The sequence below is a fragment of the Jaculus jaculus genome, chromosome 19 (genome assembly GCF_020740685.1).
Source record: "Jaculus jaculus isolate mJacJac1 chromosome 19, mJacJac1.mat.Y.cur, whole genome shotgun sequence".
Lineage (NCBI taxonomy): Eukaryota > Metazoa > Chordata > Mammalia > Rodentia > Dipodidae > Jaculus > Jaculus jaculus.
Genome location: NC_059120.1, coordinates 57,800,092 through 57,816,617, shown reverse-complemented (window position 1 = coordinate 57,816,617; position 16,526 = coordinate 57,800,092). Strand labels below are relative to the sequence as shown.

At 49.5% G+C, this 16,526-nt stretch overlaps 2 protein-coding genes across 3 annotated transcripts in view; both read right to left on the bottom strand.

The window, feature by feature from the left end:
• The window catches only part of Atp8b2 (ATPase phospholipid transporting 8B2), a 32,094-nt gene extending 30,158 nt beyond the window's left edge, over nucleotides 1-1,936 (bottom strand). The window contains exons 1-2 of one of the 2 annotated variants that reach the window (XM_045138124.1): nucleotides 565-622; nucleotides 262-467 (exon numbers count right to left, since the gene is read on the bottom strand). In XM_045138124.1, coding sequence (XP_044994059.1) covers nucleotides 262-401 — 140 coding nt within the window. In that variant the 5' untranslated portion in view covers nucleotides 402-467; nucleotides 565-622. Of the gene's footprint in view, nucleotides 1-261; nucleotides 468-564; nucleotides 623-1,919 lie in introns of those variants that run through there. The other variant, XM_045138125.1, reaches the window with a different exon arrangement.
• A 2,182-nt stretch (nucleotides 1,937-4,118) lies between these two features.
• On the bottom strand, nucleotides 4,119-9,266 carry Aqp10 (aquaporin 10). The gene is made up of 7 exons (XM_004667082.3): nucleotides 9,162-9,266; nucleotides 7,712-7,838; nucleotides 5,725-5,862; nucleotides 5,502-5,620; nucleotides 5,042-5,259; nucleotides 4,331-4,515; nucleotides 4,119-4,222 (listed from the first exon to the last, which is right to left on the bottom strand). Exons 1-7 carry the CDS (start codon nucleotides 9,264-9,266, stop codon nucleotides 4,119-4,121), a joined length of 996 nt encoding a protein of 331 aa, XP_004667139.3.
• Between the last annotated feature and the right edge of the window lie 7,260 nt (nucleotides 9,267-16,526).

The window sequence follows — 16,526 nt, the reverse complement described above, 5'->3', positions numbered from 1 at the left end:
ACTGACACAGAGAGCCACGATTCTCAAGGTTTCCAAGGTGTGATACCTGGGTTCCTCCTGGCTGTGAGTGCTGTCTCTACTAGAAAACAGAACCCCCCCTGCGCCCAAAGGGTAGGGTGGGGAAGAGTATTAGCTAGGAAACACCTGGCAGGGCATCAGGAAACAAGGGTGGGCAGGCTCCACCCTTCTAGAAATGTTCGTCATTCTCCCACCCCTGCGACCAGTACTTCCAGTATCACCTCCTCCCCCAGAGGGGCTCACTTTATAGAGGCAAGGCCTTCACTTCCTGCACAGACAGTCCCCAAACCGCTTCCTCTCAGCCTGGGCCAGCCACCCTTTTTGAGCCAGCAGAGAGGTCTTCCCAAGTCTCTTTCCTGCCCCAAGTCTAGTCCAGTCAGCATGACACTGGATGCAGGCTTGGGAGCATCCGTCAGACAGGCCTCTGTCTCCTTCCCATTTCCTTTGTCCTAAAAAGGTATATAAGGTTTGGTCTACAAGAGGGGCTCACAGAGCCTCTAACTCCCACTCCCCAGCCTGGCCCAAAGGAAACTGCCAGCCAGTCACCTCTCCTTCCTTTGGTTGGAGAAAAAGCCTTCCACTTCCTCCTTGGGTCCCCTGCCTCCAAGTCTACTGGGCACACACCACCATGGTGCCTGTCAGCCCCAGATACTAATTGCCTGTCTGCCCTGATCTCTGTAATTATAGGCACTGGCCTCAGCCCAGTCACCCACACCGGCTCTCCCTTAACTAACACAGCCTCCCTTCCTGACAGACAAACTTCAGTTCCCCGAAGAACTCTTCCCAACTGTGGCAGGCAAGGGTGCCCCCCTTGGCTCAGAAAGAAAACCTCATGCACATTTTAGAGATGCCAAGCCCTCCTCCAGGGCCCCTAGCCAGGCGCTCCACCCAGTCTAGAGTATGAGTCATGGGGAGGGTGTAGTGTGGAGAGAAAGGTTAGAAAGGATGCACGGTGGGCATCACTGGCTCCTTCGAAGACAACCCCCCCCCCGACCGGGGCAGGAGGCTATCAGAACACTGTCAGCCCCAAGCCTGGCTCTGTATTTTCGGAAAAAGAGTTAAGGGTAAGGCTGGCTGGCCATCAAGAGTAAATAGTGCGTACACCGACCAACAAGGTTGTTTTACCTTTAAGACCCTGGGGGAGGCTGAAAGCAGGTTGAGCCCCAGACCCCACGGAGCAGGAGCAGTATTTTGGAAAGACCACGGTTGGAAACAAGGGCCTTCTCCGCCCCCCCCCCAACCTTTTCAGGGACCCCGTCCGTTTCCCGGGTCTTGGGACCAGGTCAGGCCCATGAGCCACGTCGTCCTGGCCCGTCACCCTGTCCCAGCCCCCTCTTGCAGCCACATCTGGGATAAAAATAGCCAGCCCTGGGAAGGAGGCAAAGGCTCCCCGGAGGAGAGGGCTCCTCCTCCTCCTCCTCCTCCAGCGCCTGGCCCCCGGCTCCCGCGGAACCGAGAATCCTTTGAGAGGAAGCTTAACCGGGAGGAGACCTAGTCCAAGACCACAGCTCCCTCACCACCCCCATCATCATCATCATCATCATCATCACGGGGGGGGGCACCTTCCTTCCTAGACCTTCGCAGCTCCGAGCTCCCCAAAGCTAGCAGCCCTCACACCTTTGGTCTTGGCAGAGACACCTTGCACACAAAGTCCACCAAGCCCCAAACTCCCTTGCCAGGACCGCCCCCCACCACCACCACCCCACCGCGCCCAGGCGCTCGGAGCTGGGTCCTCCGCCTCCAAGCAGCTCTGAGATGGCACCACCTGGGCACCTCGCGGCCCTCCCCGCTCGCCACGCCCACCCCCGCGCGCCGTGGCACCCCATCCTCCTCCCACGCGGGGCGTCCCCCACCCCCGGGGTCCCCGTCCTTCTCCCGCCCCCACCCCCGCTTCGTCTCACCTCAGCGGCCCGCGCCCGGCGCTCGGCCCGGCGGCCCCGCGCTGCCCATGCCGGGCCCGGGGGCTGGGGCGGGGGATGCTCGGCTCGGCGCCCCGTCCGGCTCCCGCGCCCCCTCCCCCCCCACCCCGGCTGCGGCCCTGCTCCCCCCCACCCCCCGGGGCCTCGGCCCGCTACTTTGTGTCAGTTTCGGCCGCGGCGGGGCGGAAGTGACGGCGGCGGGGGGGCGGGGGGCGGGAGGGGGCTTCGGGGAGGAGGGAGGGGAGGAGGGAGCGCGCCATCTTTGTGCGGGGCAGGGGAGGGGCTTCGCCGCGCGGCGGGCTTCCCTCCCCCATTCTAGCTGCCTCCTAAATACAAGCAAGACCTTCCTGGAGGCTGGAGAAGTGATTTAGTTTATCTTATTTCATTATTTTTAGTTTTCGAGGTAGGGGCTCACTCTGGTGCAGGCTGGACCTGGAACTCACTCTGCAGTCTCAGGGTGGCCTGGAACTCAACAGCGGTCCTCCTACCCCTGCCTCCCGAGTGCTGGGATAAAAGGCGAGCGCCTCCAGTGCCCGGATTATTTTTTATTTTACTATTTTTTGATTTTTAAATTTTTTAATTATTTGTTGAGTTATTTATTTGAGAAGAGGAGAAGGGGAGGGAGAGACAGAGAGACGCGCCACCTTGTGCATCTGTTTTACGTGGGTACCTGGGGAATCGAACCTGGGTACTTAGGCTTCGCAGCCCTATTTTGCTTTTTTGAGATAGGGTCCCACTCTAGCTCAGGGTGACCTAGAATTCACTATATAGTCTCAGGGTGGCCTCGAACTCTCGGCGATCCTTCTACCTCTGCCTCCCAGGTGCTGGGGATTAAAGGTGTGTGCCACCACGCCAGGCTGAGAAATCTGTTTTGTTTTGTTTTTATTTTTATTCATTTAAGAGCGACAGACACGCAGAGGGGGAGAGAGAGAGATTGGGTGCACCAGGGCCTTCAGCCACTGCAAACAAACTCCAGATGCATGTGCCACATTGTGCATCTGGCTTACGTGGGTCCTGGGGAATTGAGCTTCAAACCGGCGTCCTTAAGTTTCACAGGCAAGCGCTTAATCGCTAAGCCATCCCTCCAGCCCTGGTGTTTTGTTTTGCTTTGTTTTGTTTTTAATATGAAAGCGATGGGGGGGGGGGGCGTCGAGAGGACGCCTCGGTCTTCTCGGCCCAAGAACAGGAAGGGGGAGCCTGGGTCCTGCGCCCTTGGGAGCTGACAGGGACACCTCGCTTGGATGACTTGGCACCTCTGCTTGAATAGCACAGCCCGGACTTGTGCCTCAGTTTCCCCGTCTTGCTGCCTGGAGACTGGAAGGTCTCTGTGCCCATCCTCCATCCCACATGGGGCTCCGTGAATCCCCCCTCTCATCACACCCCACCCCCGTACGAGGTGCCCCAGGTAGAGAATGGAAGTGGCTGTGCTGAAAATCAGAAGGCTGAGATGCAGCTCCATGGTAGAGCACTTGCCTAAATTGTATGAGGCCCTAGTCCTGAAAAGGAAAGAAAGAAAGAAAGCCAGGAGTGGTGGCGCACGCCTTTAATCCCAGCACTCAGGAGGCAGAGGTAGGAGACTCACCGTGAGTTCGAGGCCACCCTGAGACTACATAGTTAATACCAGGTCAGCCTGGACCCGAGTGAGACCTTAACTGGAAAAAAAAAAAGAAAGAAAGAAAAGGGGAAGGTGCCTCAGCGGTTAAAGGCACTTTCATGCAAAACCTGGTGGCCCCAGGTTTGATTCCCTTGGTACCAATGAAAAGCTAGCTACACAAAGTGGCACATGCATCTGGAGTTCATTTGCAATGGCAGGAGGTCCTGGTACATCCACTTTCTCTCTCTCTTCTGCTTACAAATAAGCAATCAATTAAAAAAAAAAATAAGGAAAGAAGGAGGGAAGGGGTTGAGAGAGAAAGAATGAATTAATGAGCATATGGGTTCATGCATGGGGAAACTGAGGCAGGAAGGTCACTGCAGGTTCAAAGCCATTTCGGTCTGGAAGGTAAGTTCCAGTCCAGCAAGAACTATATAGGAAAACCTTGTCTGAAAAGCCAACAGCTGAGAGTCAGGCAGCGGGGCCCAAGTGTTGGAGGGCAATCCTCTGCCTACCCGGCTGCTGTGGTCAGCCCCGTCCACCCTGCAGATTCATAGCCAGAAGTGCGCGCCCTCTGGCGGCCACCTTTAGCAATTGCGTGCCCAGTGGTCCAGAGGCTGGAGCTCCTGAGACAGGCTTGGGCGGGGCAAGTAGGAGCCCGACATCATCCTCCCGTTCCCGGTGGTCCGATCTGGGGTGGGTAAGCAGGCAAGGTGTCCCAGAAAATGTGTTTCATGCGCGCAGGCGAGGTCGTGGCTCTCTCACAGAATGAGGCGAGGTTTGTCATATCACAGTTTACACTCCCGCGGAGCTAAGGCAAGAGTTCCCAAGTCTGGGGCCTTGTGCTGAGCAGATAGGACATCTTGAGTTGGCTCTGGGTCCTCGGGGTGATGTACGGCCACCATCAGCTGGTACGTGGCTGTACCGAGGGTGGCTCCTACGAGAGGGGCCACCACAGGCACCCACCACCAACCATTACCAGCACTGCAATAGAAGGAGAAAAGAGAGAGATGGGTTAGTGGTTAAGGCACGTGCCTGCAAAGCCTAAGGACCCAGGTGTGATTCTCCAGGTCCCACATAAGCCAGATGCACAAGGTAGCGCATACTTCTGGATTTAGTTTGCAGTGACTAGAGGCCCTGGCGTGCCTATTCTCTCTTTCTCCCTCCCTCTCTCTCTCCCTGTCTCTAACACATAAATAAAAGTAAATCTTTTTTGTTGTTGTTTTTGTCTGTTGTTTTTCCAGGTAGGGTCTTGCTCTAGCCCAGGGTGACCTGGCTTCACTATGTGCTCTCAGGGTGGCCTTGAAATCACAGTGATCCTTAAGCCACCCTGAAACTACATAGTGAATTCCAGGTCACCCTGGGCTAGAGCAAGGCCTTACCTCGAAAAAAAACAAAACAAAACAAACAAAAAACCTAAATAAATAAAAGAGAAGAGAGCTTATGTCCCAGGAAGAGCCATTAGCAGAGGTGGAAGTGGAGGACCATGCCAAAGGCAGCTGTTTCATACCTGAAGACTTCAGGGCCCCAGCCAGCCATGTAAGTGAAGAGCCGCGGGCCCAGGTCCCGGGCAGGGTTGAGTGGGAAGCCACAGTTAACGCCCATGGACAGTCCAATGACCAGGACCAGCAAGCCCACCACCACAGGCTCCAGACCCACTGGCACTCCCTTGTTCCGCCTATCCAGGATGGCTAAGAGTCCCACAATCAGGATCCCAGTGCCCAGAACCTCGAGTTAACAGAGATAGGAGTGTCCATCAGCTGCCGGTTGTCCATCTACCCAGCCTTACCCACGCACCCCAAGCCAACACCACCATATCTCTGGCTTTGTCCAACACAGAAGCCAAGGGTTGGGGGGGGCAGGTTGCAAGGTAGAACCACCCCATGTTCCTGCCAAGATGAACACCAGGCTCTGGTCCCAAGGGTCAAAGGATGAGGCTCGGCTCCCCCATGTTTTCCCTTCACACCTACCTGATCCAGGAAGCCATTGTTCAGGGACAGATAAGGAGCAGGATAACTGGCAAAAATGGAAGCCGTCTCCTTGGGACCTGTCACGGTCAGGTTCCCACCTGTGTAGTTCTGGAGAGCATCTTCAGGAGAGGGAGACACCCGGATGTCCACTTGAGCCCATCCCAACCCCCTCCAAGGCAACCGGCCCACACACACAGCTGCCCCACCCTGCCCCGGCCGTTACCATAGTAGAGAATATAGGTGGCTCCTGAGGCACAGAAAGCAGACAGCAGCTGCACGAAGGAGTAAACAGGAAGCTTGGCCCAGGGGAGTTGTCCCAGGAGACACATAGCCAGGGAGAAGGCCGGGTTCAGGTGGGCTCCTTCAGAGACCAAAGACACATAGCCAGGGAGAGGGCTGGGTCCAGGTGGGCTCCTTCTGAGACCAAAGCTTTGTCACGTCAGACCCAGAAGTGCCAACACTCTTTTCCCTACAGGGCCCAGGACAGCACTTCCACCATACAGTGTAAGGAACGGAGGCTCAATAAAAAAAAAAATGAAAGTAAGCTGGGGGCTGGAGAGGTGGCTCTGCAGTAAAGGGCTCTTGCTTGCAAAGTCTGATGGTCTGGGTTTGACTCCCCAGTACACACATGAAACCAAATGCATAAAGTAGCGCATGCATCTGAAGTCCATTTGCAGTGGCAGGAAGCCCTGGTGTGCCCATGTTCACATTCAAATTTTCTCTCTCAAATAAATAACTATATTATATATATATATATATAATATATATATATATATTTTTTTTTTTAAGCTGGGCATGGTAGTGCATGCCTTCAATCGTGCCACAGCAGATGAAGTCCAGATACATCTGCCACTTTGTGTATCTGGCTTTTACATTGGTACTGAGGAATAGAACCCAGGCCATCAGGTTTAGTTTGGTTTAGTGGTTAAGGCATTTGCCTGCAAAGCTAAAGGACCAGGTTCAATTCCCCAGCACCCATGTAAGCCAGATGCACAGGGTGGCACATGCGTCTGAAGTTCATTTGCAGTGGCTGGAGGCCCTGGTGTGCCCATTCCCCCCTCCACACATACCTGTGTCTATATCTTTCTCAAATAAATGAATTAATAAAACACTTTTAAAACTCATTAATTTTTTTAATTTTTTAAAAAAATAAGTCAGGGACAGTAGAAATGGCTTAGCAGTTAAAGCACTTGCCTGCAAAGCCTAAGGACCTATGTTAGACCCTCCAGATCCCACCTTACCTAGAAGCTCAAAGGTGAGGCAAGTGCAATGTCACACATGCTCACTAGGGGGCGCAGGCGTCTGGCATTCAATTTCAGTGGCTGAGGCCCTGGCATGCCTCTCTGTCTGTCTGTCTCTAAAATAAATGCAAGAGTAAGCCAGGCTTGGTGGCGCATGCCTTTTTGTCCCCAGCTCTTGGGAGGCAGAGGTAGGAGAATCTCTGAGTTTGAGACCACCCTGACACCACATAGTGAATTTCAGGTCAGTCTGGACTAGTGTGAAATCCTACCTTGAAAAACCAAAAGAAAAAAAAAAAGATGAAAGAAAAGAAAGAGAATTTTGTTTATTTTTATTTATTTATTTGAGACCGACAGACAGAGAAAGAAGCAGACAGAGAGAGAGAGAGAATGGGTATGCCAGGGTCTCCAGCCACTGTAAACAAACTCCAGATGCATGCACCACCTTGTACATCTGGCTTACATGGGTGCTGGGGAATTGAGCCTCAAACTGGGGTCCTCAGGCTTCACAGGCAAGCGCTTAACTGTTAGGCCATCTCTCCAGCCCCAAGAAAGTGATTTTTGTCAAGGTCACACAGCGAAGCCAAGGTGTGAGGCTGAGCGGTGTCCTTGTCTGGCTGCAGCACAATGACAGTGTGTCTCAAGGGACAAGCCGGTGAGGTCCTGAGCACAGGTGATTGAACTCCACAGGGCTTCAGGTGTGAGTCACAAACAGATGGCCACCACTCTCAACACCATGCTTTATAGGTTTGTGCCCCACAGAGCTAAGGGTGAGTTCACTGTGAGGAAGGGGGACAGAGAGCTATCTGAAGTGAGTGGACTGGGTGAGGCCAGAGGCATATCTCAGTCCAGGGCACTGGTCAAGCTCAAGGAGATAATGACCATGACTCACTAAAGTTGACTTCCTCCCCCGAGTCATGCATTCACATTCACGTGTACCCCTTTGCAGTAAGCAGACCCCACCCTGCTCACCTGAGACATTGCCAGCCACGTAGATGGCAATTGTCACCGCTAGGGAGCCGGCCAGGAACATGGTGAAGAAGTTGCCTTTGGTTTCTTCGCTGGTGACAGCCTGGGCCACTGCCCCCTGAGTGATGACCTGGCGGGAGGAGGAATAGCAGGAAACAGGGAACCCAAGGAGACCAACAGGAGAGAAGTTGGGAAGGTGCAGTAAGTCACCAGGAGAGAGGAATAACCCTGAGGGAACAACAAGGAAAGGAAAAATGGAGACAGGAAGAAAGAAAAGGAAGGGAAGCAAGAGATGAGAAAAGGCAGGAATCAAAGAGGAAGTAGAAGCCAGGTGTGCTGGCAAATACATTAATCCCAGCACTCCGGAGGCAGAGGTAGGAGGATCGCCAGGAGTTCGCAGTCACCCTGAGAAGATAGAGTGAATTCTAGGTCAGCCTGGGCTACAGTGAGACCTTAACTGAAAAACCAAAAAAAAAAAAAAAAGAAGAAGAAGAGGAAGTGGGCTGAGATTGAGATTGTGAATACAAGGCCATCCATGACTACATAGTGAAATCCTTTCTCTAAAACACAAAAAGTAAGGTGTGGTGGCCCATGCCTTTAATATCAGCACTTGATAGGCTGGGTGGCTGTGAGTTCGAAGTCAGGCTGGTGTTAAACTGATTTCCAGGTCAGCCTGGGCTAGAGTGAGACCCCTACCTTGCGGGGTGGGAGCAAAAACATAAAAAGTAACCAGGCTGTGGTGGCACATGCCTTTAGTCCCAGCACTCAGGAGACAGAGGTAGGAGGACTGCCCTGAGTTCGAGGCCAGCCTGGGACTACAGAGTGAGCACTAGGTCAGCCTGGGCTATAGTGAGACCCTAAAACAAGCAGGGTGGGGAGATTCACAGTGGTTACAGTGCTTGTTTGCAAAGCCTGCCAGTCTGAGTCCAATTCCTCAACACCCCCCTAAAGCCAGATGCAGAAGATTATGCCTGTGCCTGGAGTTAATTTGCTGCGGCAAGAAGATCTAACGCCCCCACACTCAGTCAGTCCTTCGCTCTCTTTCTCTCAAATATAAATGAAATATTTAAAAAGAAAAACAACCGAGCCGGGCATGGTGGCGCACGCCTTTAGCCCCAGCACTCGGGAGGCAGAGGTAGGAGGATCGCCGTGAGTTCGAGGCCAGCCTGAGAATACATAGTGAATTCCAGGTCAGCCTGGGCTAGCGTGAGACCCTACCTCGAAAAAAAGAGAGAGAGAGAGAGAGAGAGAGAGAAAGAAAGAAAAGAAACCACCCAACAACCAAAACACACACATGAAAGGAAGAAGAGAGAAAGAGCCAGGAGAGGGGAAAGAGAGGAAATGGAGAGTTGAAAGGAAGTAGAATGTGGGGAGGGGGAAGGGGGTGACACAACGGAGACCCAGAAATGCTGGCACGCCTCCCTCTTCTCCTCCCCTCGTTTGCCCTGCCTACCATGAGCACAAACACACCGAGAAACTCTGCCAGGCACTGTCGGACCAGGAGGCTGCGGATCCGAAGGTAAGCCCTGATATCAACCCGGGGCTGAGCACAGGCCATGGCGGAGACACTCTGTGATTGTCCACTGCTCCCTCGGACTGTCCAAGCACACGACTACCACACGGTGACTGCCTGCGAGAAGAAAAGATAAGGAAGAGACTTTAAAACCAATTAGCTTAGCCCCAGAACAACGGTTACCATCTATGTGCGTGCGTGTGTGAGAGCTGGACGTGGAAGCAGAGAGTAAGAAGTCTACCGGGCTGTCTCTTCTGCCCTTCCTTCTCATTTCTCTCTCTCTCTTCGAAGTAGGGTTTCCCTCCAGCCCAGGCTGACCTGGGTCTTACATTGTAGTCCCAGGCCGGCCTCGAACTCACGGTGATCCTTCTGCCTCTGCCTCCCGAGTGCTGGCCCTGCAGGCTTGGCTTTCCCCATGCTGACGGCTCGTGGGAAGCACCCTGCTCCCTGTGCACGGTGCACTTGGTCTTGAAGTCAACGCTGTCTAGTAGTATCCGGCAGATCTCATTCTGTAGATGACCACAGTGAACCCATGAGTTCCCTAAAGGTCACACAGTTAGGGGTGGGAAAGATGACTCAGCAGTTCTAGACCCTTGGCTGGCAAGGCCTGCCATTCCTGGTTCAATTCCCCAACCAAATGCACAGGGTGGCATGTGCATCTAGATTTTGTTCACAGTGGCAAAGGGTCCTGGCCCTGGTGTTCTCTGACTCTCTCTCTCAAATTAAAAAAATATATTTTTATATATTTTATTTTTATTCATGTATTAGAGAGAGAGAGGCAAATAGAGAAAGAGACACCTAGTGGGCATGTGCATCCTTGCGCTTGCCTCCCCTTTGTGCATCTGGCTTATGTGGGATCTGGAGAGCCGAACATGAGTCCTTAGGTTTCGCAGGTGAGTGCCTTAACCACTAAGCTATCTTTCTAGTCCAATCTTTTTGTGTGTGTGTAGTGTGGTTTTTCTTTTTCTTTCTTTTTTTTAAAATTATTTATTTGAGAGCGACAGACACAGAGAGAAAGACAGATAGAGGGAGAGGGAGAGAGAATGGGCACGCCAGGGCTTCCAGCTTCTGCAAACGAACTCCAGACACGTGCGCCCCCTTGTGCATCTGGCTAACGTGGGACCTGGGGAACCGAGCCTCGAACTGGGGTCCTTAGGCCTCACAGGCAAGCTCTTAACCGCTAAGCCATCTCTCCAGCCCATGGTGTGGTTTTTCATGGAAGGTTCTTGCTCTAGCTCAGGCTAACCAGAATTCACTATGTAGTCTCAGGGTGGCCTCAAACTCATCACAATCATATCTCTGCCTTCCAAGGGCTGGGATTAAAGGGGTGCACCACTGCACCTGGCTAGCCCAACTTTTTTTTAAATTCAGGGTCTTATGTATGCCAGGCTGGTCTCAAATTTAAGTAGTAGAGGATAACTTTGAGTCCCTTGATCTTCTGGCCACTTTTTTTTTGGGGGGGGGTTCTTTTTCGTCTGGGTGTGGCCTCTTTAAAAAAAAATTTGGGGCTGGAAAGATTATTTAACAATTAAGGCACTTGCCTGCAAAGCCAAAGGACCCAGGTTCAATTCCCCAGGACCAACATAATCCAGATACACAAGGTGGCCCACACACCTGGAGTTCATTTGCAGTGGCTGAGACAGTGGTGCCAGTTCTGTCTCACTGGCAAGCATACACTCTCTACATTAACAAAATAAAGCTGGGGACTGGAGAGATGGCTCAGTGTTTAAGAACTTGACTATGAAGCCTAAGGACACCGGTTCGAGGCTCAATTCCCCAGTACCCATGCAAGCCAGATGCACAAGGTGGCACATGCATCTGGAGTTTGTTCATGGTGACTGGAAGCCCTGACGTGCCCATTCTCTCTATCTTCCTCTTTCTTCCTCTGTCTGTCGCTCTCAACTAAATAAATAAAAACAAATAGAAAAAAAAAAAAGCTGGGTGTGGTGGCGCACGCCTTTAATCCTAGCACTTGGGAGGCAGAGGTAGGAGTATTGCTGTGAGTTCAAGGCCCCCCTGAGACTCCATAATGAATTCCAGGTCAGCCTGAGCTAGAGTGAAACCCTATCTTGAAAAACAAACAAAAAAACCAAACAATAAAATAAAAATAATAAAATTTTAAAAGTTTACACAATTAGTGGCTGAGTGAATTCAAATTGAGTCTTCCATCTCTCCAACTGGTATTGTATAGTGCCTCTCGTCTGGAACATAAGGTCTTTTTTATTTTATTTTATTATTTATTTATTGACAACTTACAATTACATAATTGTAAACAATATCCCATGGTAATTCCCTCCCTCCCCCCACTTTCCCCTTTGAAATTCCACTCTCCATCATATCCCCTCCCCCTCTCAATCAGTCTCTTTTATTTTGATGTCATCATCTTTTCCTCCTATTATGATGGTCTTATGTAGGTAGTGTCAGGCACTGTGAGGTCATGGATATCCAGGCCATTTTGTGTCGGGAGGAGCACGTTGTAAGGAGTCCTACCCTTCCTTTGGCTTTTACATTGTTTCTACCACCTCTTCTGCAATGGACCCTGAGCTTTGGAAGGTGTGATAGAGATATTGCAGTGCTGAGCACTCTGTCACTTCTCAGCACCATAGTGCCTTCTGAGTCATCCCAAGGTCACTGCCATCTGAAAAGAGAAGCTTCTCTAACCAAAAAATGAGAGTAGTATTAATATATAGGTATGAACATTAAGAGAAGTCCTTACCGCACAGCTTAGTGAGCACAGTATATATGTTTAGCCAGACAGCAGCAGACGTTACACTCCTAGGGCTCATGACTACCCATTTTAGGTTTTCAGTATCAGGGATGTATTCCCTCCCATGGAGGGGGCCTCCAGTCAAATTAGAGGTGGTTGGTTTACCCCATAACATATGTGCCACTATTGCACCTGTTGGCTCATTTGGCCTGGCTGGCCAAATATAAGGCTTGCAGTGTCCACTGTGGAGTATCTCCACTGGTGATTTCCCTCTCTCTCACTGAACTACATGCAGAATGGCTTCTTCCGGCTTTTTGTCAGCTGGTCTACATGCAGGATTTCTCAGCGACCTTGCAGCCCATGTGCAGTCTTCAACAATAAGGTCTTGCCATCTATTCCTGGTGGGAAATCAAGGGCCTTGACAGTGGCCTGTAATGTTTTGAGGGCATCAGGAACCTCCCTGGCCAACAACTCACTGGAAGGTATCCCATCTCTGGCACTGAAAATTTTCTAGCAACAATCTATGGCTCCTGAGTGTTCCATTTTCCAAAAAAGTAGGTTTCCATATGATTTATTTATATTCTCTTAGATTTTGATTAGCCCTCCCTCCACCTTTCCTTTACTCAAGCTCTTCTCTAACCTCACTTAGGCCTTTTCACCCCCATTAATCTGTTCTTCTCCTTACATATATACAATACCATTCTATTAAGTTCCCCTCCCTCCCTTTCTATTCCTTTTATATCTCCTTTCTAGCTTATTGGCCTTTGCTACTGAGTTTTCTTCCTACTCACATAGAAGTCCAATCATCTGTAGCTAGGATCCACATATAATTTTTTGTTTATTTTTATTTATTTATTTATTTATTTGAGAGCAATCAAGAGAGAAAGAGGCAGAGAGAGAGAGAATGGGCGTGCCAGGGCCTCCAGCCACTGCAAACCATCTCCAGACACTTGCGCCCCCTTGTGCATCTGGCTAACATGGGTCCTGGGGAATTGAGCCTCGAACCAGGGTACTTAGGCTTCACAGGCAAGTGCTTAACCTCTAAGCCATCTCTCTAGCCCCAGGATCCACATATGAGAGACAACATGTGACATTTGGCTTTCTGGGCCTGGGTTACCTCACTTAGTATAGTCCTTTCCAGATCCATCCATTTTCCTGCAAATTTCATAACTTCATTTTCCTTTACCACTGAGTAGAACTCCATTGTGTAAATGTGCCACATCTTCATTATCTGCTCATCAGTTGAGGGACATCTAGGCTGGTTCCATTTCCCAGCTATTATGAATAGAGCGGCAATAAACATGGTTGAGCAAGTATTTCTAAGGTAGTGAGACGAGTCCTTAGGATATATCCCTAGGAGTGCTGTAGCTGGGTCATATGGTAGATCTATTTTTAGCTGTCTTAGGAACTTCCACTCTGATTTCCACAATGGGTGTACCAGATTGCATTCCCACCAACAGTGTAGGAAGGTTCCTCTTTTTCTGCATACTTGCCAACATTTGTGATCATTTGTTTTCATGATGGTAGCCAATCTGACAGGAGTAAGATGGAATCTCAACATAGTTTTAATTTGCATTTCCCTGATGACTAGGTATTTTTTTGTTTTTTGAGGTAGGGTCTCACTCTAGCTCAGGTCTCACTCTAGCTCAGGCTGACCTAGAATTCACTATGTAGTTTCAGGGTGGCCTCAAACTCACAGCCTCTGCCTCCCAAGTGCTAGGATTAAAGGTGTGTGCCACCATGCCTGGTTTATTATTATTTTATTGAGGCTATTGGGATTGTTTCTCTGATCCTTTCTCAGTATGTTTGTCACTGGTATACATTCACAACAGACTATTTATTCTTTTTATTTATTTATTTTTTTTTTGAGGCAGGGTCTCAGTCTAGCTCAAGCTGACCTGGAATTCACTATGTAGTCTCAGGCTGGCCTCAAACTCACAGCAATCTTCCTCTGCCTCCTGAGTGCTGGGATTAAAGGCGTGCACCACCATGTCTGGCTGACTGTGTTTTTAAGTATTTTATTTATTTGTTTGTTTGTCTGTAAATAGAAAGGGAGAATGGGTATGCCAGGGCCTCCAGCCACTGCAAAGAAACTCCAGATGCATTCACCAACTTGTGCATCGGGCTTATATGGGTGCTAGGGAATTGAACCATGGTCCTTTGGCTTTGCAGGCAAGTGCTTTAACTGCTAAGCAGTCCTCTAGGCCCCAACTACTGACTTAAAAAAAAATATATACATATATACATATGTATATATACACACACACACACATTATATATATATAATTTTTTTTCAAACAGAGTGACAGAGAGAATGAGCACTCCAGGGCCTCCAGACATGGCAAAGGAACTTCAGATGCAGGCACCACTTTGGGCATCTGGCTGCTTTATGTGGGTACTGGGGAATTGTAGTAATAAAAACCTAATAATAAAATTCTTGCAGGCCCAGCACTTGGGAGGTAAGGAGGATTGCTGTGAGTTTGAGGACACCCTGACACTACATGGTGAATTTCAGGTCAGTCTGAGCTAGAGTGAGACCCTACCTCAAAAAAGAAAGAAAGAAAGAAAGAAAGAAAGAAAGAAAGGAAGGAAGGAAGGAAGGAAGGAAGGAAGGAAGGAAGGAAGGAAGGAAGGGAAGAAAAGAAAGAAAGAAAGGCATGTGCTATGTTTGGTGGCGCACGCCTTTAATCCCAGCACTTGGGAGGCAGAGGTAGGAGGATCACCGTGAGTTCAAAACCAATCAAAGACTACATAGTGAATTCCAGGTAAGCTTGGGCTAGAGTAAAACCCAAACTCGAAAACACAAAAACAAGAAAAAAAAGTTTTATTGAGATGACCATGTGATCACTGTCTTTGAGTCTGTGATGAATTATGCGTACTTGGTTGTTTTTTTTTTTTTTTTTTTTTTTTTTTTGCAGTTAGGTCTTGCTATAGTCCAGGCTGACCTAGAATTCACTCTGTAGTCTCAGGGTGGCCTCAAACTCACAGCAATCCTACTACCTCTGCCTCCCAGGTGCTGGGATTAAAGGTATGTGCTACCATGCCTAGCCTTTTTTTTCTTTTCTTTTCTTTTCTTCTTTTATTTCTTCCCTCCCCTCCCTTTCTTTTCTCTTCTCTCCTTTTCTTTTCTTTTGGTTTTTCAAGGTAGTGTTTCACTCTTGTCCAGGCTGACCTAGAATTCACTATGTAGTCTCAGGGTGGCCACAAAGTCATGGTGATCCTCTTACCTCTGCCTCCTGAGTTCTAGGACTAAAGGCATGTGTCACCATGCCCGGCTCCATTTTAATATCTAGAAATATTTTTATTTATTTGCAAGCAGAGAGAGAGAAAATAACAGAATGAGAAAGAAAATGGGCAACACCAGGCCACCCTGTACTGCAAACAAACTCAGGTGCATGTACCACTCTGTGTATCTGGCTTAATGTGGGTATTTGGGATTCAAACCCAGGTCACCAAAAGTAAGCACCTTTAGCTGCTGAACCATTTATCTAGTACCCTCCCCCTTTAAAAACATTTCCCATTCTCTTTCAAATAAACAAATAAATTAAAAAATCTTTTTGAGAAAAGGGCTGGAGTGATAGCTTAGTGGTTAAGGTGTTTGCCTGCAAAGCCAAAGGATCCAGGTTCGATTCCCCAGGACCCATGTTAACCAGATGCACAAGGGGGCACACGTGTCTGAAGTTTGCAATGGCTGGAGGCCTTGGCGTGTCCATTCTTTCTCTTGCTCTCTATCAGATAAATTTTAAAAAAATAAAAATAAAATGTTAAAAATAGTATCTTCTTATGCTGGTGTGTTAATTCCAGCACTTGGGAGGAAGAGCATGAGCTCAAAATAAAAATAAAAATAAAACAATTTTTTTTTTTACAAGCAGAGAGAGACAGAGAGAATTGGGCATGCCAAGGCCTCTAGCCATTGCAAAAAGACTCCTGAGGTATGTGCCACTTTGTGTATCTGACTCTACATGAGTAGTGGGGAATCCAACTTGGGTCGTTAGGCTTTGCAGGCAAGAGCCTTAGCCTTGGAGTTGTCTCTCTAGCCCTTTAAAAAAGCATTTTCTTGGGGACGGAGAGATGGCTTAGCAGTTAAGGAGCTTGACTGCAAAGCCAAAGAACCCAGGTTGGATTCCCCAGGACCCATGTAAAGCCAGATGCACAAGGTGGCGCATGTGGCTGGAGTTCATTTGCAGCAGCTAGAGGCCCTGGTGTGCCAATGCTCATTCATTCTCTCTCTAAAATAAATAAATAAAATTAAAACTTTATTGCCAGGGCATGGTGGTGCACGCCTTTAATCCCAGCACTCGGGAATCAGAGGCAGAAGGATTGCTGTGAGTTCAAAGCCACTGAGACTACATAATGAATTCCAGCCTGGGCTAAAATAAGACTCTACCTCAAAAAACTAAAAGCAAAAACCAAAATTTTATTCATTTGTGAAGAGAGAGTGGGGAGAATGGGCACACCAGGGCCTCCTGCCACTGCAAAGAAGCTCCAGATGTGTGTGCCACCTTGTGCTTCACCCGAGTACTGTGCAATCGAACCTGGGCTGTCAGGCTGCACAAGCAAGCACCTTTAATTGCTGAGCCGTCTCCCCAGCCCTTGGC